The sequence below is a fragment of the Stenella coeruleoalba genome (genome assembly GCF_951394435.1).
Source record: "Stenella coeruleoalba genome assembly, chromosome: 13".
Taxonomy (NCBI): Eukaryota; Metazoa; Chordata; class Mammalia; order Artiodactyla; family Delphinidae; genus Stenella; species Stenella coeruleoalba.
Window position 1 is genome coordinate 81,585,026 of NC_137159.1, and position 22,380 is coordinate 81,607,405.

A 22,380-nucleotide genomic window follows, 5' to 3' on the forward strand; every position below is an offset into this window, starting at 1 on the left:
TCCCGAAACACTCAGGCTGACGCACACGGCTAAATCAACGGATGCCTCAGGCATCCTATTGTGTCGACGATGCACAACATCGATAGGAGTTACAACAGCGTTCAGGTGATCTGAGTAAACTCGCCAAGGGTTTTGACTGATTTGTTCAAACTGAGAGACAAATCGGGTATACCACAGAAAGTGTCCAAAAAATGAGGACAGTGGACATGACGCAAGGGAACCTGTATCGTGTCTTTTATTTTACGTATATTATAGTGTTTTGGGATCTTAAAAAACTTGCTGGCTGGGAAAGACGGGCTGGCATGTTTTAGGGATAGCAAAGGGCCCAGCTGAAGCACGCCTGTGATGTGCAAACTAGCTGATCCAGAGCCAGGCCTCCTGTCTGGCCTGTGCACCCCCAGGAGGCGCTAGTCCTCTGCCTTAATCAGGCAACCAAGGGCCACCCCTATAGCTCAGAGGCCACTGAAATGATTTGCACTAGGCAGTCCTAAGCTGTTCACCTTGCCCTGCCTTTCCTGCAGAAATCCCAGCAAAGGCCGTGGCCTCAGCTCCGCCCCCCCCCATCACTTGTCTTTTGCCTCCTGACCACCCTGGTGCTTCCCCACGTGGCCCTGCTGGTGAGCTGCCTCCTATTCTGAGAAGCCGCTAGCATAAGCTTGGTTTTCCTGAGCCTCTCCTGTGTTTTCTCTTGTGGCTGCCACCCGACTGACATCCCATTCAAGAACAGGGAACGGAGCCCACCCGTGTAAGAGCCACGTGTTAAACACCGATTACAGGCCAGGTCCTGGGAGGCGCCTCAGGTACAGCGTTTAACGGAACCCTCCCTGCTCCAGAGTCACTCCCATCAAGGTGGGACAAGCCCAGGGGGGCAGCCCTCTCCTCTCCTCTCTGTCTTCACCCCTCCTTCCCCCCACCCCGCGGCGAGTGCACACAGAGGGTCAGTATTTCACCGAAGGCATCAGAAGAGACGGGCTCTTTTATTCCAAATATTGAATGAACAGTTCACAGCATTAAGGGTTTCGTTTTTTTGTTTACTGAGTAGAAAATAACATGCTTGATATCACACAGTAGGAAATCAGCATCTTAATAACTTACCAAAAACTATTTAAAATTCACACACCTGATTTTCAGGGAAGTCTGTCATTCGTCTCATTTGTTACAATACATCCTAGCTTTGCATCCAGCACAATGCAATGAAGTATTACAGTGATTTTTATCGTCGTACCAGCATACACAAATACAGGTCAAGCATTGCAAATAAAATATATTTAAAGTGGTGATCCAAACCTAAAATGGAAAAGGGACTCCTCTTTGAAGGTGTCATAATTTTCTCCAATGTACCAGGGACATATACTTTTCTTCATCACGTGTGATGAACGTTTGATGACTTGTCGCGATGGAGGGATTCGTTTCCATCAGGCAACTCTGAAATGCGTGGCCCAAACACAGCATCCTAGCACGTGGCTTTGGGGTCACTGAGTTACGGTTGTGTGAACACAGATAAACAAGCTCGCACATGCGTGAGCACGGCCCGGGCACAAATCCCGCTTTCCGAAGCCACGAGGCAGGTGTGAATGTCACTGCTTCTCCAGGGGTCACACTCTGACCCTGACACAGACCCGAGTGCGACTTTCTGGAAGGCGTGCTCTGTTTCAGAGGGCAGTGGCGTGGAAGCTTAGAGTGCATCAAAATTGGGGGTTCCAAAGTTGCATGCTCTTGCGAGAGGACTACAGCTGGTCGACTTCTACTTAGCTCACAGCAGTTAAAGTTCACCGCAAGATACCCTCGTGACAGAAAGAATGAAGGTAGCCTCGGAAGGTCACTAATGGCTAGCCCAGGTCAAGGCAGGACTATTTTAAATCATTTTTAATGCCTCCAAAAGGGCATTTGCACATGCGGCGTGTGCTGCTCCGCGAATCTGCGACCAGCTACGCACGGCACGGGTGTTTGCGTTTCTCTGGGTGGCCGCACGAACCGCTCGGGAAAGGCGTCCGCTGCCAGCAGAGCCTGCCGGCGACAGGGGAGGCAACGCCTCTGGGTTTTCTTTCACAGAAAGAGTAAAACTGCATTCAACTGTTTCACTGTGTGCCTCCAGGACTCTAACCATGCGATTTAAATAGGAGAGCATCTCAACCACCGGAGTAAAACGCTCTTTAACAAAATAAGAGCTCGAAAAGCGAAATCTTTTACCAAATTAATTCTTTCACTTTTCAAATTATTCTCTTCTCCACAGGCCAATTTAACAAACAAGTAAAAGAATCATCTTCTACCGGCTTGACGAATGTCACTCAAATGACTACTTATCCACTTGCCCTTAAATCTGAGTGGGAAAAGCTAAGGGAAATAAAAAGTATGACTTATAAATTCCAAAAGAAGGTCAGTGCTGTGAGAATTACAGAATAAGGCTCTTTGGATGGTCTAACACGTATATCTTTTTAATGTATTACTGACAGTTATAATAGAAAGAACATGGCTAAAATGCTTATAGCAGTAACCCAATCAGAGTAAGGTAATAAATAATACTATCCACAAAGAATATAATTTAACTTCTTCAAACTATTTTCTTAAAACCAACCAGTTTCTGTTGAGCGCTCCCAAAAGAAACTGACACCGTCACCGCTCGGCATAAGCTCTGCGCGAGCCCACGTTTTCAGCAGCGCGTTGCCAGACAGGTTGCTGGCAGAGTGTCGAACTGATTCGAAATACTGCCCTAATAATATTTCCTATAATCTGAACTTAAGGCATCGCAGAGGTACAGGAAGCTGGAAAAAGCACATTCTAAATAAAACATCTGCCACGGGTGCGTTAAGGCATAAATATTCCAGCCTTGTGCCACAAAAGTAGGGGAAAATATGCCAGTTATATAGGTTAGCTTTAACCAGAGGAATTAAAACCATCAGACCAGTCGGCAAACACCACACAGGGACAGCCGCAAGGTCAAGGCCCAGAACGGTGGGGTTTGGAGTCCCTTCTGAGACCTCAGATTCAGGTCACGGGACCCTGCACAGCCCTCCACGTGGCACAAATGTGTCCCCCACTCTCCCAGAAGTCGTGCACACCTGGTGCCCCTCCTTGGATCCCATCATTCCAGGGACCCCCGCTTCACAGCCCCTCTTGCACACTAACCGCTCCCAGCCTGCAGCAGGCTGGGGAGGGCAGCACTGCCACAGGCTCGAAGCCTCAACCGGGCATGGCCTCCCCACCAGGGACGCACCCGACGCCCCGTCTAGGACGTACACATCGCTTAGAAATGTCAACCCCGGCCAGGGGCACCAGGAGAGAAATGCTCCTCTGCTCTTAAGCAAATGACTGCAGGTTCCCAAACCTATCCTTTAATGGGGGCGCCTGATCTCCACAGGATGCCAGGAAGTGGCCCGGAACGTACTATGCTGATGCAGAATGAACGTCCTGGTTTTCAAAGGGTGGCGGTGGTTCTCTCCAAAAGGTGAAGTTACTGAATGTATCTGAACAGGGAAAGTCTGAAGAATGGCTCCTTTTCAGCAAGGGGAAAACGTGGTCGACCACCTCGCAGAGTCTCACATACCTGGGAGGAAGATGGACAACGTCACCGCCTGGGAGGGACACTCGGCCACGCGGGACACCAGCACGTGTCCCCCGAGCGGTGCCAGGGAGTCAGGAGGGATCCAGGACCCCCAAGAACGGACCATGTGCTTAACACGAGGGAGGCTGTTCTAGAATAATCCCTCACTAATTAACGGGAAATCAGAGAGCCTGCCAAGGAGGGGAGTTGGAGATGGCCTCGTGGGCAAGGCGGGTGTGACCTGACTTCACTCAAAGGAGCAGAAGCGAGACAGCATGACAGACGTACAGCCACCTGCCTTGGGGGCAGTGGAGACAAGAATCACAGAGAAGTCACATCCTCGGAGCGTCACCCAGAGGCTGCCTCACTGTGCAACGAAAGGGCACTGGGCCCCGGGGTTAGGAGACTCCAATCTGACCTTCAGCTCTGCCATTTATGGGCTGTGCTACCTCTGACAAGTGGCTTCATCTCCCTAAGCCACGATTCCCTCAACCGTAAAGGGAGAAAATGAAAACTGTGCACAGTGCTCACTTGAGAATTAAACCAGATAACGTATGCCACGGGAAAATAACGTGAGCCGATGCCCCATAAATTTATTCAACAATAAACCATGAACACTACAAAATAATTCGCCCTGGCTAACTGTCAGCCTCAGGAAAAAAAGCCATAGTTGGCATGAGGGTCAAGAGACCTGGGTCAAGACCCCCGCTTTACTGCTGTGGAACCCTGGGCAGGTGTCTTGCCCTCTCTGGGCCTCAGGTCCTTATGAATATGGACTTGGACCTGATCAGTGTTTCTCAACGCTCCCTGCAAGACTCTCTCACTCTGTTTTCTGTGTATTCCCAAGAAGATGTTGCGTATTAGTTTCTGTGACCTAGAACTACCAAAAGAAAGTTGCTCTACTGAATATGCATTCTCAGACCTCCGGGCACCTCCAACCAGAAACTGTGACAAGCCCAGGCCTCCCTGCATATCCTCGGAGTCCTCCCTGACAGCCGCCGGTCTCTCTCCAGCTCTAATTTGCTAAGAACCAAAAAGGCTTTTGAAATCCAAACTCAAGGAGTTAGCATGTTCTGAGGCATAAAATAACTTTTAAATAAGGATGAGTGTGTGTGTGTGTGTTTAATAAAGGACCTCCAAAGACTTATGAGAAACACTGTGCTTTTGCACAAAATGGGCAAAATCTCTCTTAATAAGAATCGTCTTTCCTAGGGATTAAAACAAAATTTTAAAATACCCTCTGGCTTGGAGACCTGTCTGTTTGAGTTTTGTGGCTCTGGAAGGGGGCCCCTCCCTGCAGGGGGCAGTTCACGGCTCATCATCAGCTCCGTCTGTGCCTCTCGGACCAGCCCTCCACGCACGGGGCTCCTTCAGAGCAGGCAGAGCTCACACGCTGCTGGCCATCAATGCCAAGAAGGAAAGCACTGAAGCCCCCCATCGGCGTGGGCCCCTGACTTCTCCGAGACAATGTCCCAGCTTCCAAGGGGCAAGCACCCACTTGGCTCTGAAATGGTGGTACCGAGTTTGGTACCACCAGAGAAAAGTGTGTGCTTAAACTGGGGCAGGAGAGTCTCTCTCCCACAGGGAGAATCACATCTCCCGGTCTAGGTAGAAGAAGACACCATTCCTTGGCGATAAATAAAGTTTCCTCCCCCAAGGCGTGGGCAAAGCGTGCATTTTTACCCCAGCGTCTCAGCGAACGGGATAACCTCAGAGGCCTCCTGGGCAGACCTTCGGAGATGCTGGCATCCCCCTTTCAACACCTCTTAGGACAAGACATGCCACTGGGCTGCTGCCTGGGCAGAAACCTTTGCCACTTCAGGGCAGTGTGCCTTCAGCTGACAGTTCTTTCAACCCTAAATGGAAATCCGCTCTCCCCTCGAGATCGAGGAGAGACTTTCACGTGGGGAATGACGGAGAAGAGGGAGCTGAGACGTTATCAGGGCGGCCGCTCAGAACTCAGGAGAGGGAGAAACCGTAAGGAAAGGGGTGTGGAAGAAAGAGTCCCTGCTGTCGTTCTGCCCATCAGGCAGCACCTGCACGGCCTCCCCTTGTGAAGGATGGAGGCGGGTCCTGGCTCCCCCACTCCCCTCTCGCCCCACATACGCTGGGAACTGCTTACTTAGGTCCTGACCTGCCTATGGGGGAGGGAGGCAGACCCCAGGGCACCCTCTAGCCTGGAACTATCCTCTTTAAACTGGATTAGACTCCCAACGGGTAAAAGGATCATCTTGAAAGTGAAAATCTGCCCTAGGGGAACCTAGATCTCTATCAAACAAAAAAACCAATCCCTGGGAAGCCGCTAGACCCGAACTCCCCCAGTCCAACTCCTCCACATAAGGAGGGCCCCAGCAGGCCCCCTGGGGTCGCTCAGGCCAGAGGCCGTTTTCCAGGTCTGCAGGGAACAGGCCAACAGGGGTACAACCTCTGAAACGGACAAGGCAGGACGACACCTGTCTGCCCGACATCACCCAGTGGGCAAAGCTGAGGAAACACTCTCCACTCTAAGAAGTCAGGAACCCAAAGAGAGACATATCCAAGTCAAAGGAGATTCCCGGCCAGCCAGGAGGCCTCGCTGCAAACAGTAACCCAGTTCAGCCCACGGCCTTGGGGAGAATGCGCTTCGGCCACAAATACGAGAATTCTCACCGTCACATAGCCATGTTTCTGGTGAGAATGTTATTACAGGTCAGTAATGTGAAGGGCTACATAGGTTCTTCATCTGTAAATATATCTTCTCATGATATTTTAATCTGGCTATATTTCTAATTCGCATTCTAGGCTTTCAAAACGAATTCAGCAAATGTATAAGCCAGTGGTTTTCAAATTCATGCCATTCCACTCTGCAGCAGCATCTAACCACTCGTTTAAATTTTCGACCTGGTGGGGATCTGATTTAATAATGCAGGCTGTCCAAAAGTTAGGTTCTGGACAAAATCCGACACGTTAACGTATGTTTCCCTTGTAGGAATTAAAGATTAAAATATAGGCACCGAAGGATTAAAAAGGTATAATACTGTTGACTGTGAAACACCACTCCAAGGTCAAGATGACGACAACAGGCAATGACACAGCGATGACAGCAAGGGGCCACAATACTCACGAGGAGACGTTGGTCTTCGCGTGTTCCTGCACCAGCTCTCCTTTGGGATTGACGGTGAATATCCTGTTCAGAGACACGCCCACTTGCTTGTACGAGTACACATCCTATATTTGGTAAAGTGTTAATGAGAAGAAAAGAGTTCATCGTAAATACAAATATTTCAGATTTGATACAAACACAGGCAGACCACAGAGTTACTGCGGGTTCGGTTCCAGACACCACGACAAAGCCAAGCACACGAACATTTTGGTGTGCCGGTGTATATAGGAGTCATGTTTACACTACACTGCACTCTACTAAGCGTGCGACAGCTTTATGTCTAGAAAAAGTGCATACAAAAGACACTTCAGGGCTTCCCTGGTGGTGCAGTGGTTGAGAGTCTGCCTGCCGATGCAGGGGACGCGGGTTCGTGCCCCGGTCCGGGAGGATCCCACGTGCCGCGGAGCGGCTGGGCCCGTGAGCCATGGCCGCTGAGCCTGCGCGTCCGGAGCCTGTGCTCCGCAACAGGAGAGGCCACGACGGTGAGAGGCCCGTGTACCGCCAAAAAAAAAAAAAAAAAAAAGTTTAAAAAAACACTTTATTGCTGAAAATGCTAACCCTTATCTGAGTCTTCAGCGAGTCCTAGCAGTCACATCAAAGATCTCTGATCCCAGATCACCGTAATGTATAAAATCATGAAAAAGCTTGAAATATCGCAAGAATTACCAAAACGTGACACAGAAACAGGAAGTGAGCAAATGCCGTTGGAAGAATGGTGCTGACAGACTTGCTCGATGCCACAAACTTTTAATTTGTAAAAAAAAAAAAAAAAAAAAAAAGCAATATTTGCAGAGTGTCACAAATCAAAGCGCAATAAAACGAGGTCTGCCTGCGTTATACAACTTTCATTAAACTCGAATAATACCTCCAAGTAGTGTAGAGAAAGAAAGTCTCTGGATGTGAAACTAGTAAGTAAGTTGTCCTCTCTGGGCCTCAGTTCACCCCTCTATTCAAGAACTGAGTTAAAAAGTAAACCACCTACGACATCCCCTGCAATTCTAACATTCCTTAAGGTTACTCCGTGACCCATTTTCTTGGGCATGAGTTTCAAAAGCAGGAGAATTTTCTGACTGGGAAGTAAGTACCCAACTACCTTCTCCAGAATGCTGACCCTTCTAGCAAATTTGGGAAGTGTGCACAAAATCTCAAAGTACTACTTTTACTATAGGAAATAACACTCTTAAAACTTGAGACACTGAATTCACCTTTGTGCTCTGCGGTCCCATTCTGGCGGAAAGGATCTAGTCCCATTTAATGTTCTTGTTTTACTAATTTAGCAAGCAATTTGGAATTTAAAGTTTCTAGTTTCAAACTGAAACCCACAAGCCCACCTTCAAAGAAAACTAGAGGCCACGAAATAATGACGATCTCCTTGCCTTTAGATGTAGGCAAGCGGCTCCTTAGCAGTTATTTCTAGTAGTAGGAGAATCTGGCTTCACATGGGAGTCTAGGCCGGCCTTTCAGATGACGGCTATGTGAACAGACAGTAATTTCAAGAACTCGTATACACCCGACTACTACTTACAGCTGGTCGGTTTCCAAAAGCAGCATAAAAGGGTTCTGTATTTGGAGAAAACAAGTTTTTGATGTCTGTCAAACACTGGACTTTAAACTTCTCTGGCTTCTTTTCGATCACTTCTCTGTTAAAACAAATAAATAACGGGTCAGCACGAGAGCGTCAGCTTCATTAGCAACAAACTACTTTTAACCGTCAGAGGTGCTGGGATACTAAGAGCGCTTTCTTTTGTATCTTCAGAAGTTAAATGTGCGCAAGTCGGTCAAGCCATCCCAGAGAAGCGCTGGACAGAAAGTGAATCCGTACTTTCAAGTCTTCCCACAAGGAAAACACCCCAGACAAGTGATTTCGACAGAGACTTCCACCAGTCATCCAAGGAACAAAGAATTCCAGGGCACAGAGGAAGAGAAAACCTCTCCTGACTCACTTCACGAGGCCAGCATGACCTCGAAAACTACACCGAAAGAGGTAGGAAAGTATGGGGAAAGTGTGGGCCGATCTCACTCGGGAACGCCAGTGCAAAAATTCTAAATGAGTTAAAAACTTTATTGCAATATACTAGCGAAGACCTAAATAAATGAAGAAATATACCATACAATTGAATTGGAATATTCAATATTATAATGAGATATTAATTCTCCATTGGTCTACAGATTCACTGTCATTTCAATTAAACTCTCACCAGGTTGTTGTCTGCACGTTTTTATGGAATGTGACTCAAATCGCTATAGAGACGAACGAAGGCCAGAAACGGAGGCACACATTTCCGGGCCTTCCATTTATGACCACGACGACAAGTCAAAGCAGAGGAGAAGGGCACTCATTTCAGCAAATGGTGCTGAGACAACTGAATATCCATACAGGTATAAAGAAAAAGAAAATGGACCCCTAGTGCACTCGATATACAAAAAGCAATTCCTGGTGAATTACAGACCTCAATGTGAAAGGCGACACCTTTAGGTAAAATACAGGAGACTTTCCTCAGGCCCACAGTCAGGGAAGGCTTCGTCAACACACAGAAAGAACAAAACTCCAGAGGAAATGATCTGTTCAACTAAAGGCAACTCAGATTTATGTCCATCAAAAGCCATAAACTGGAGAAAGATATTTGTAGCGCTCGTACCAAAGGCTACGTGTGCACAATCTCTAACACTGTTACAAATCAAAAGGAAAATAAGGGACAGACGTGAACAGGCACATCACACAAGGTGAAGCCCACATGGCCAATAAACGTGTGGAAAGAGACATTTCTTACCCACCAGAGTAGCAAACATGTAAACGGCTGACAACATGTAGGTAAGAAAGTAAAGCCGATGGAAGGAACACTTCGCACTGTTTGCTTCTGGTGTACGAACTGGTTCAACTACTTTGGACAACAGTTTGCAATGGCCAAAGAAGACCACACATGTGCATGCTCTGTGGCCCAGCAATCCTGCTCCTGGGGGTGTACCCCGGAGCACACTGCACAGCTGCCCCCAGAGGACACACACAGGCAGCACTGCGCCCGAGAGCAGAAAACCACAAGTGGCTCAAGCACCCACCAACAGCAGAAAAGATAAGCGGGCTGTGGTGGAGTCTAACAACGGGACCCACACAGAAGCAAAGACGAGCCAGTTACAGCGACTCTCAACGATCCTGGGAACGTCACGTTGAGCAGTAGACGTGAGCTCCGGAAGAACATATGATTCATTTCCATAAAGTTCACAAATGTGCACAATTCAGCATACTGGTTAGGATCACACATACACGTGCTAACTATTTAGAGGAGCAGGGAATGACTAACGCACAATCCAGGGATAGCAGCCACTATTACGGCTCAGAGGGTGGAGTGAGAGCACATCCTCTCGCTTTATCTCGGTCGTGGGCAGGCTGGTGTTCACTGTCTGATTATTGGATGATCTCAAGGGTCCCTTTCAGCTTGCGTATATTACAGAGATACTGCATATCTATCTATCTTTCTATCTATCTATCTATCGACAGATGCCTTGCATGTATTTTTTGAACTATTCTTCGGCGCCTCAACAAAACGTAATTTAGATGACGCTGATGAGCCCCAAACGGAGTGTCAGGAGGCCCAGGGGCTGGTCCTGGCTCTGCATGGACTTCTATGGACTCCAGAACCCTCCTTAGCACTAAAAGGGCCTTACAGTCTACATCTCAGGACTCTTATACAGAGACACATGAGTGAATGTATGATTGTAAGTCTCAAACTTCAATCCACTGCTTTGAGAGCAGCTCAGGACACTGCCCTGGGCCCCCAGCTCCAGGGAGGCCGCTGCTTTCCTGCCCCCCACCAGGAGGCCAGACTTAGTTTGGCTGGGCTGTCCTGAATGCAGGCATGAAGGGAAGGGGAGAGGGTCATCAGAAATGGGCTGGTGTTCAACACCCATTTATGATAAAAACTCTCCAGAAAGTAGGCATACAGGGAGCTTACCTCAACATAATAAAGGCCATATATGACAAACCCATAGCCAACAGCGTTCTCAATGGTGAAAAACTGAAACCATTTCCTCTAAAATCAGGAACAAGACAAGGATGCCCACTCTCACCACGGTTATTCAACAAAGTTTTGAAAGTTTTAGCTACAGCAATCAGAGAATAAAAAGAAATAAAAGGAATTCAAATCGGAAAAGAAGAAGTAAAGCTGTCACTGTCTGCAGATGACATGATACTATACATAGAGAATTCTAAAGATGCTATCAGGAAACTACTAGAGCTAATCAATGAATTTGGTAAAGTATCAGGATACAAAATTAACGCATAGAAATCTCTTGCATTCCTAGACACTAATGATGAAAAATCTGAAAGGGAAATTAAGGAAACACTCCTATTTACCACTGAAACAAAAAGAATAAAATACCTAGGAATAAACCTACCCAAGGAGACAGAAGACCTGTATGCAGGAAACTAGAAGACAGTGATGAAAGAAACTAAAGATGATACAAACAGATGGAGAGATAAACCATGTTCTTGGATTGGAAGAATCAACCTTGACAAAATGACTATACTACCCAAAGCAATCTACAGATGCAATGCAATCCCTATCAAACCACCAATGGCATTTTTACAGAACTGGAACAAAAAATTTCACAATGTGTATGGAAACACAAAAGACCCCAAAGAGCCAAAGCAATCTTGAGAAAGAAAAACGGAGCTGGAGGAATTAGGCTCCCAGAATTCAGACTATACTACAAAGCTACAGTAATCAAGATGGTATGGTACTGGCACAAAAAAACAGAAATATAGATCAATGGAACAGGATGGAAAGCCCAGAGATAGACCCACACACATACGGTCACCTTATCTTTGATAAAGGAGGCAAGAATATACAGTGGAGAAAAGACAGCCTCTTCAATAAGTGGTTCTGGGAAAACTGGACAGCTACATGTAAAAGAATGAAATGAGAACACTCCCTAACACCATACACAAAAATAAGCTCAAAATGGATTAAAGACCTAAATGTAAGGCCAGACACTATCAAACTTTTAGAGGAAAACACAGGCAGAAAGAACACTCTATGACATAAATCACAGCAAGATCCTTTTTGACCCATCTCTTAGAGGAGAAATGGAAATAAAAACAAACAAATGGGACCTAATGAAATTTAAAAGCTTTTGCACAGCAAAGGAAACCATAAACAAGACAAAAAGACAACCCTCAGAATGGGAGAATATATTTGCAAATGAAGCAACTGACAAAGGATTAATCTCCAAAATACACAAGCGGCTCATGCAGCTCAATAACAAAAAACCAAACAACCCAATCCAGAAATGGGCAGAAGACCTAAACAGATATTTCTCCAAAGAAGATATACAGATGGCCAACAAACACATGAAAGGATGCTCAACATCACTAATCATTAGAGAAATGCAAATCCAAACTACAATGAGGTATCACCTCACACCGGTCAGAATGGCCATCATCAAAAAATCTACAAACAATAAATGCTGGAGAGGGTGTGGAGAAAAGGGAACCCTCTTGCACTGTTGGTGGGAATGCAAATTGATACAGTCACTGTGGAGAACAGTATGGAGGTTCCTTAAAGAACTAAAAATAGAACTACCATACGACCCAGCAATCCTACTACTGGGCGTATACCCTGAGAAAACCATAATTCAGTAAGAGTCATGTACCACAATGTTCACTGCAGCACTATTTACAATAGCCAGGACGTGGAAGCAACCTAAGTGTCCATCGACAGATGATGTGTGCTAACACATATGTATGGAATAAAAAAAAAAAAAAAAAGCTTCTGATGAACCTAAGGTCAGGACAGGAATAAAGACGCAAACGTAGAGAATGGACTCAAGGACACGGGGACGGGGAAGGGTAAGCTGCGACTAAGTAAGAGCGTAGCACGGACATATGTACACTACCAAATGTAAAATAGACAGCTAGTGGGAAGCAGCTGCAACACAAGGGGAGATAAGCTCAGTGCTCTGTGACCACCTAGAGCGGTGGGATAGGGAGGGTGGCAGGGAGGGAGACGCAAGAAGGAGGGGATATGGGGATGTATGTATACGTATAGCTGATTCACTTTGTTATACAGCAGAAACTAACACACCATTGTAAAGCAATTATACTCCCATAAAGATGTTAAAAATAAATAAATATTTTTAAAAATAACCAATGAAAGAAAAGAACTGGGCTGGTGGTCTATAAAAATAAACGGTGTGACCAGGACTCCTCATTACGGGAGGTCTCAGGCCAGGCAGGTGGTGATGGTGGCTGGTAGAGGGGCCACTGGACCCAGCCGAGGTCCCTGATTCAACGGAAAGCACATAGATAGATTCTCAGACTCACTAAGACTCAGGCCAGCAACGCAGGGAGAGGGGCAGCTCCCCACAAAGGAGGGCAGCATGTGCTAAGGCTCAGAGCAGAGACCGTCTCTCTGGACAACGGAGACAGCTCAGCACGACTGCATCCCAGAACCCGGAGAGAATGAGATGGGCGAGAAGGACAAGGCGGGTGGTGAAGAGCCTGTGATGCCGAGCTCGTGGCCTCGGGCTTTCTCCCGAGGGCCGTGACGAGCCAGCGAAGGATGCTGATGGGTGACGAGGCCAGACCCGCACTTGAGGCTGAATCTCCGGGGCCCAGCACGGAGCGGGGGTGTCGGCTGGGAGGACGAGTAAAGCAGCTCTTCTGGCAAAACCTCCGGTGAGCGGGAGAGGGGTCCCGAGCCGGCCCAGCGGTGCGGGGCGGGGGGCGGGCAGGCTGAGCCCTCACCTGTGCAAGGCGGAGAAGAGGCTACTGGGGCTGAGGAGCAGCGGCCCCTGGGGCAGCACCGTGCCCCGCTCGTTGACCCAGTGCAGGTAGCCCCGCGTCATGTCCGCCATCCCGATGGCCCGTGCGGAGCAGTAGAGGAACTTGTACCCGTTTCTGAAAAAGAGATGAAACGTTCCCGCTTAACAGCATCACACGATGGAGCCTCTCGCGCACAAACCCTGATCTGTACCTGTTTCCGGAGGAAGGGCGCGGCTCTAAGTCCCAAGCAAAAGGCCGCATTCTATAAAATCTTAATGGCGAAAGAAGCCTGAACACCTTTCCCTGCCGTTTGCTAAAGGACCCTCACGGCCTCACTCGGTTTAATCCTCAAAGGAACCTTGTTCGGTAGGTGTCTTCCTCTCGCTTTACAGTTAGGGAAACTGAGGCCGGAGGCATCAAACTGTCCAACTTAGCTGCACCCGGACCGTCCATACATCTTCATCTGGCTGCTCAGCTGTATCCTTTATAACACCCTGATAACACAGACCGGTGAATGCGTTTCCCCAAGTCCTATGAGCCGTCATCAAACCTGGGGAGGGCATGTGGGAACCCTCACTTTGTAGCCAAGTCAGGCAGAAGTGTGGGTAAGCTGAGGACCTACCACTCACGACTGGTGTCTGAATTTGGGGAGGCCTTGCGGGAATGAGCCCTTAACCCGTGGGGTCTGCACTAACTAGTTAGTGTCAGAATTAAACTAATGGACACCCAGTTGGTGTCTGAAGAGAACTTGGGAATTGTGAAACGTGTGAAACCCCCACACATCTGGTGTCGGAAGTGTTGCGAGTGAAGAAACAGATCACAGGAGGGTTCTTCTGTTAAACACAACTTTATTACTTTAGGAGAACTACATGTCCCTGTTTTTGAACCGCTGACAACTTAGGAGTCCGAAATGAGATGTTGTGCTACAAATATAAAATATAGGCCAGATTTCAAGGCCTTACTATAAAGACAGAATATGAGATACCACCCATTCAGTTTTGATATCGAGTACATGATTAAATGGTAGTATTTTAATATACTGGATTAAATACATGAAAAAAAATGTTTAACCCCCATCTGTACACGGATATCTCTCAACTTTACATTCGTAGCCCAGACCCCTCTCTTCAGCTCCAGAGCAATAGACTCAGCGGCACACCCCACATTACCCATCAGATACCCACGAGTAGTACCTCAAACACTTCCAGGCACCCCTGGAAGCCCAGGGGTGGGGCCCACATCTCAGGGGCCCCCCCTGGGTTTCTACCCCCACTGCAACCCATCGGCAAGCCCGCTCAGTCCCACCCATAACACCATGAACCCCCTGCCGCCCCTCAGTCCCCCTGCCCCCGCCAGCGGGACCTCTGACCTCTATTCCTGCAACAGCATCATCTCCCTGCCCCCCGCCGAGCCTCCACAGAGAAAGAAAACTTAATACTCAGCTCTCCAAAGCCTTGCCAGTTCTCTCAGATATAATCCAAATTCCTCGTCGGGACCCGCAAGGCCACTGAGACCTGGTCCCTGCCTTTCTCTCCAGCCCCATCTGCTCCCTGGCACCGGGCTGGACACCAGGTGTCCTCACCGATCCTCGCACTCACCACACCCCTTCCTGCACCTGCCGTTCCTGCTGCCTGCACACTGTTCCCCTAGACCTCCGGGCTTGCCTGCCCCCTCACCTCGTCGAGACCTGCTCAGACAGTACCTCCTCAGCGGGCCCTCCCTCGTCCGCCTAGCTAATAAAACACACCCTCCCTCACCCTCACCCCAGGCACTAAGCCCTCGCTCTGCTTTTTTCCTCATGTACCACCGGTCACTAATATTACACGACAGCCCCTTGTTTGACTGTGTCTCATTAATTCATGAGCTCCCTGAGGGTGGGGACCTTGTCTCATTCCTTGCTGTTAACTCCAGCGCCAAAAACAGTGCTTGGCAAGTAGCAGACACTCTGTACATCTTTGCTGATGGGTAAATACAAACTACCCGCTTCCTATCCGACTTACTGCTCCACCATGAATACTTAGTGCTGGCCAAAGGACTTGTCTTGAGATTTGCCTAATAATATGTTCTTTAAAACCAAGAAACAGGAACGTGCTGGGACGAAGAGAATCTAGAAATATCAGGTTGTTTGGAATACAGGGATGTATTTGAAAATCAAGCAAGCACTTTAATGAAACATCTTTGTATCTGAGCCGTCTAATTAATGCAATCTTTTTTTAAAAAATCACTATTTCTGTATATAGCTCTTCACATCAAAGTCCTAAAAGCTGCCACCTGCAGGGGTCTGAGACGCTAATTTTATTTAAGGCCTGGTTTGCAAATATGCTTCACGGCTTGACCCTGCCACTGGCTGTCCTCACCACACAAGTGTTCTGCTTCAAAGGCCGTTACTAAATGTAGCTGGAAAAGCAGCTCGAGGATGTCCTAACGGGAGAAATGCCTGTTGGTGGCAGCAGGGATCACCTCTCCAGAGCCTTCATCCCGGTGAAAGCTGTGTGAAACGCCAGGTGTTCCCATCAGTCACTCAGGTGGCAGAGAGTCACCAGAAAGATTACTCTCAACGGTACCCCTCGTGGATAAGACCCTCGCTCAGAAGGGCAGCCAGTAGCAGGATACAGCAGGCATACCCACCGGACACTCCAGGGCCAGGCTGGGCTGGGCGTGCTCAGGGCCCAGCACAGCCCTTCCCTGCAGTAGCGTGTACTGCGGGACGAACTATAACGGAAACAGGACACGGGACGGAGCAAGGCGGCCACGAGGGACCCCAGGGCAGGAAGGACAGCCCTGCCTGAAGAGGTACCAGTGAACAGAGGTGCAACACACACACGTGGGTCACACTCATCCCTCCGACATCTCAGCAGCTAGAACAGGGCTCTGGGGAAACGCCAGAGACAAAAAGAAGGCATCATTCCATGGCCAGGCTTGGTACAAATGATTTTCTCCTTTTGTCCCAATCTCTACATCCCTCTTAGAGGCCTGGAGAGATACTGAAATAGACTGGAAAGATTCCCTTTGGGTAACCTTCTACCTCTTCTACTTAATTTTCCAAGATAAGCTTCTACATTGGAGTTTCTCGATTACTAGTTGCCAGTGACACGCCCCAGTCATGACAATCAAAGATGTCTCCAGACATTGCCACACACCACGGGGGGCAAAATCCCCACTGAACGACAGTGATGTAGAGGAAAGGGAACTCGGTAGCCCTGTCTGCAGCCCTAGAGGAAGGGTACTCGCCTGCCACCTTAAGAAAGGAAAGCTCAGGGCCAAACGCAGGCTCGTTCTCAGCCCCGCCTCCAGGGGCCCTGCTGTCTGGTGCCAGCCAACTTCCAAGTCACATAGGCCACCGACCCCCTGCACCGCGGGCCCCCTGCACCGCAGGCCCCCTGCACCGCCGAGCCCCTGCACCGCAGGCCCCCTGCACCGCCGACCCCCTGCACCGCGGGCCCCCTGCACCGCCGACCACTGGCACCGCGGGCCCCCTGCACCGCCGGCCCCCTGCACTGCGGGCCCCCTGCACCGCAGGCCCCCTGCACCGCGGGCCCCCTGCACCGGGACCTCCTTTCTGTGAGCGCTCCTCACCCCCACGAACCTGCCCATCTCTCAGCCCCTCTTCCCACTGCTACCTCCACCTGTGATGAGCCTTCCTCTCTTTCAAAACTCTGCTCACCCAGTAAGGCTCAGCTCAGGTGCCACCTTCTCGCTGAAGCCTTCTTTGGTTCCTCGTCCTTCCAATCAGAATTCATTTCTCCTTCACTGACGTCTGTAAAATCTGCCTCTCTCACTACACCCCGCCCCAGTGCCTCGTTACGGGGCGCGCCGTAGGGGTCCTTCTTGGGGGTCACAGGGTGCCCGACGGGAGGGGCTGGCAGCACCCCCTAGCGCACCCAGAACAGCGCCCGGTGCACAGCGGGTTTGGGGTCGGGCTCAGCGCATCCTCAGGGCTCTCACGGAGCGCACGCGGGCTCGGGACTGACTGGAACCACCCGACCTAGCGGCGCAGTGCTGCCAGCCTAGCAGGGACCGACCGAAGGGATGGTGGGATCCAACTCCGCCCTTCGGAGATGAGGAAGCCAAAGCCGCGAGCAGGGGACGGGTCGGAAGGTCTGTGGTGGCCCGACGGCTACGGCCCCTAGAGCCCAGGTCCCCGACTCCCTCCCATTCGCCACACCACACTCTCCCTTCCTGGCAGACAGCGATGACATGATAACTTAGGAAGACCTGAGGTGAGGGGAAGAAAGAAGCGCTGTGGCAGGAGAAGAAGAAAGATGCTAATGAGTCTGCTAACGATCGGTCCCCGTCTTCAGCATCTCGGCTTCAGACGATACGTTCCGCAGATGAACTAACTTATCCATGGAAACCCAGGAAGCGTTCCTCTCACTAAGTCATGGAGCCGCTGATTTCCGGTTACGTGAATATAAAAATATTTATCCAGGAAGGCAGGAAATTAGAGCAGTTTTTGTCCATACTTAGCCCCCCGCAAATCCCCACTGGCTCAATGATCTACATATTTTAGGAAACGGTCCTGCTTTATTTTCCTTCTACTTATTGGACACGTATATTTGAATTCGCAGGAGTTTCACATCTCTTCTATTTGTATTTGCTATAGCTCCTTTTAATCAATGACCAAGCCCGCTTTTTAAAATCAGTAACCAGGCGAGCTTTATATCCTCCCTACGAACAAGGTGATAATCAACCTGGCAGGTAATTTCTCACGGGCTGACTTATTCAAACGAGTAATTACATTTGGCGAAAAATAAATACAATGGTCCTCACTTTCTGTTGTTTCCAGGCAAGTGGTCATCTGCAAGACTGGTTTTTCCATTAGAAAAATACTGCAGGGCATAAAGTTTGAGGGGTACCCAAATGCAAGGAAAGAAGCAGCAGGGAAGAGCGATCAGTCCAAAACTCAGTTAAACGGCCCCTTCCTCCTGGTACTCTTTCATGCGAAACATTTCTCTAAATACGTCTCTGGGTGATCACAAACATGACACCCGCAGAAACGGCCACCCAGCCTTTGCCAGTTCTCAGTCCGTCCCTGCCCTTCTCCCAGCTGGGGCTGCCGCAGACTTGGAGGAGGTAGCACGTGAGACGCTGGCTGGACGGGCATTCGCTCTAACCAGCTATGAAAGCCGACGCCACGTCCAGCCTGGGCTGGAACTCTGGGATGGTACCAAGGCCACCAAGCCAGGCCAAGCCCTTGGGTATCAGGAAGCCTAGAGGAGGAGGACGTAGGGCTGCCCGGGGCACCGATTCTGGCCTGGAGGGGCTTGGTGGGGACCACGGGGTCTGAGCCGGGCATTACAGGCTGAAAAACTGGGGGAGGCAAAAATCAGAGGTAAAGGCAGGCCAAGCAGAAGGCACCATGTGAGCAAAGGTGGGAAGATGGGAAAACGATGGATACGGGGTGGGGAACAGTCAGACTGGATTCGAGCAGGAAGGTCTGCGGAGAAGCAGCAGCAGATCAGGAACTAGCGGAAGCTGACCCGAAACCGCAGGGTTTGAGAGCCACACTGAGGAGGCTGCCCGTGCTCCTGTACAGAGCCCCTGAAGGCGACGGCCGAGCTGGGGGACGGCCAGGACATCACTGGTCTAACCGTCCGGGTGCCACTGAGGACACACGTCAAACTCAGTGAACAAGTTAAGTGTCAGGCTCCTTCCTCTCAACCAGAATGAAAACACAACAAGCACTCTGTGATCCTCAGGTCCTCACCCACAGACCGGACTCATTCTCAATCAATCAACTGAACCAGAACAACAACCAGGAATTCTTTGGTAAGCTACGCAACTTTATTTTTCAAGAAGATACCTTTTCTAGGAAAACCCAAGAGAGACACAAATCAAAACCAAAAAAAAAAAAAAAACCGGCAAAACACAGTGCCTTTTTTTTTTTTAACTTTACAGTAAGAACAGGAATAGCTTTATGTTCCAAAACCCACAATGAATGAGCCTGTGAACTACTCTGTATCCTGATCCACAGGGGTTTCTTTCGACTAAAAATAGAGACAGTTTTCAGTGTGAGGCCAGTCAAGGCAGCTCATCAGTGCATTAATCCTTCGAGGCAAAGAGTCGGACGTGCGGAGGTGGCGGGAAGGCCCTGAACACACCGCCTACAGGAGGGAGGCCGGGAGAACCTCTCAGGGGGCAGCTCGGGAATATCGACCAAACCTTTCCGTGTGCTCACCTTCCATCGGCAATTCTGCTTCTGAGAATCCACCTTACAGCGGCCCCTATGTAAGCGTCATACCTTCTCTACTTATCTGTACGCTCGTTGTACACAATAAGGACTTTCTGTAAATGCTTATTGCATCACTATTGGAAAGAGTGAAAAACTGGAAACGCCCTATCGTGTTCACCAACAGGACTAGTTAAATGCAGGATGGTTTATCCACAGCATGGAATTTTGTACTGCAGTTAAGAAGAACGAGGTAAACCGCACACGTAATGAAACAGAAGGATCTTTCATTAAATAATGTGCACGTGGGGCGGGGGAGCATGTAAATGAATTTTCAGCATACACGGAACCAAACCGGTCACGGTGGTTCCGCTGGTAGAGAACGTATAATACTCGTAGCCGATAACTTTCAGCTTATCGGTAAGGCAGGAGAAAGATGTGACCTTTGTACTTTTATATTTCTCTCGTTTTTCTTATTTATTTTTTCGAAGAAGCGTGTATTACTTTTAGCATTTCTTAAGGAAGACATCCAGAAAAGGAAAGTCAAATCAATGAGCTGGGCATCTAAGAAGTGAGAAGCTTTGAATCCACCAGGAGGAAAGGTCCTCCCAGGCACCTCGTGCCCCACCAACCCGAAGCGTGAGGTCCAGCAGGCCAGAGACCACGTCTGCACCTCCCGGCTGTAACTAACTGGAGGACAGAGAGGTTTCACTTACGTGGGAGACTCTAGTCCACAGAGAGATGGAGACAGTGGGACCAAGCACCTGCTGGTGGTGGTGCAGGGATGGGGACCCCAAGGGCTCTGAACCCTGGAGACGAACCAGAGCAGAAGTACTGCACTTGGAGCTATAGGTCGACCAGGGTTTCAGTGAGTTCTGCCTCTTAGCAGCTACGGGAATTTGGACAAATTGTTTTAACCCTCTAAATCTAGAAATGATATTACTTGCTTCTCGGAACTACTGTAAGAGTTAAGTGAAGTGACAGATGTACCCGACACACGAGAGCAACTCAGGATCTTCCCTCCCACACTGACGTCTCAGGTACGGCCCCTCAGCAGAGCGCTCCCCAGACCAGGTGGGCAAGGGGTGCACTGCTGGCTGGCCCACAAAACCTGCTTGGAATCTGGACCTTTTCAGCCTAAAATAACTCCCTTGGTCTACATCAGAGACTACCATGTCCTCACCCGACTATCTGTGCCATTCCTCAGTATGAGCTGAACCTCAAGCCCTCCCCTAAGGCTGCCACCGCCTTCCTCCTCTGTCAGTTTGCAATTCCCCGGCCACTTCCTCTCTTGCCTTTTGGTACTGAATTCAGATCTGGAGTTGGCGGGAGTCACCACGCGCTCACCCTCCCCGGCCGAGGGGCACCCGTCTGTAAGTCAGCCCGTCGGCAAAGGTTCCGTGTGCGGATTTGCCGCAAGCACTTCGCTGGGTACTTACTGGCTCACTTTATGGTACAACTTGGCGATGCCCTGGTGGGTCCAATCCTTCCCAAGGGTGGGCAAAATGTGGCCAAGAGTATCTGATCTAAATAAAAACAGAGACAGGAAAAATAAAGTTAAAAGGGCATCGCAAAAGGGGAAAAAAAAAAAGTCATTCTGACTCATCACACCAAATGTCTCATTAAAAAATGCAAATGGGATGCACGACTTGCTCTCTGGACGGAAACCCCGAAACTGAGCAACAAAGCCAGGGAGCCACCGCCCCAGAGGGAAGCGACCCCCAATCCCCCACTGCAGCTGTTTAAATCAAGGAGCTATGGCTCCGCGGGCGGCACCGACCGCCCCAGAAACTGAGCTGCATGAGCTGCACGGCGCCCCGGAAAGAGGAAATGACACGCTGGCTCCAGGCCCCGGGGTCCCACGGCCCCGAGTCGGCGGGACCCACCTAGTGATGGTTCCGTCGATGTCAGAGATGATAACCTTATCGTCCCAGTTCCACAAGTAGATGGTGCCTTCGCAGCGGCACGTGCCCTGGTACTGCGTGGTGACGCTGAAGACCACGTCGTTGGGTCCGTTCTTCAACTTCAGGCTTTTCTGAAAGATATGCACTCTGTGTCTGCTGGAGGGCGAGGCTCAGAGAGAGGGATATTTGGTTTCTGTTCCACGAGAAACCGGATCCGGATTTTATTTTTTTCAAAGCACCACCCTAGGCCACCGTACAGTTCTTTTCCTGTCTTGCTCTCGAGGAGGACTGTTCTTTCCAGGACTTGGGCAACCTGAACCCCAGGCCCCCTCGCAGGCCCCAGCATAGTGCAGCTCACCCTCACCCACGCCCCCTGGGGTTTGTAAGTGACGGGCTCTGAGGGTCGCCGCAGGAAATCACAACTTCAGACAGGGATGCGTTTACTAGGTCACGGCTGAGTATGAAGGGCCATGGCCGGGGAGACGAATCTACGTCAAGGGTGAAAATACGTTCCCCGAACCAGCCACGAGTACTAGTTAATACACGGACACAAACTGGAAGAAAGCAGTCGTCTCAGTTATCAGGTACATCTCATATCCAGAAGCCCAGAAGCTAGACCCCAGGAAATCACACCGGATTCCGAAGGCAGAATCCCCTCTCAGCGGTTCTGAATCTCGGCACCGGGGCCCTCGAGTGCAAGCCAGCTGGGGGCAGGAGTCCAGGTCACCCCCAGCGGCGCAGGGTGTCAGGCCTGACCGTTCTCTTTTCCCATCAGACACCATCACAACTAAGCCTGGCCCCCACGAACTCCTAGGTGAGCAGCAGAGCGCAGATACCTGCTCGCTGTCTGCTCCTGGGAAACAG

The 22,380-nt window shown here is 49.6% G+C and overlaps 1 protein-coding gene across 5 annotated transcripts in view; it reads right to left on the reverse strand.

Moving 5' to 3' along the window:
• Positions 1-299: 299 nt before the first annotated feature.
• Positions 300-22,380, reverse strand: part of LPIN1 (lipin 1) — a 69,470-nt gene continuing 47,389 nt past the window's right edge. For all 5 annotated transcript variants that reach the window (XM_079941479.1, XM_079941476.1, XM_079941478.1 and 2 more), the window contains 6 exons: positions 21,499-21,647; positions 21,052-21,138; positions 13,426-13,578; positions 8,209-8,323; positions 6,645-6,748; positions 300-3,544 (listed from right to left, as the gene is read on the reverse strand). In XM_079941479.1, the coding sequence (XP_079797605.1) occupies positions 3,385-3,544; positions 6,645-6,748; positions 8,209-8,323; positions 13,426-13,578; positions 21,052-21,138; positions 21,499-21,647 (768 nt within the window). In that variant the 3' untranslated portion in view covers positions 300-3,384. The remainder of the gene's footprint in view (positions 3,545-6,644; positions 6,749-8,208; positions 8,324-13,425; positions 13,579-21,051; positions 21,139-21,498; positions 21,648-22,380) is intronic.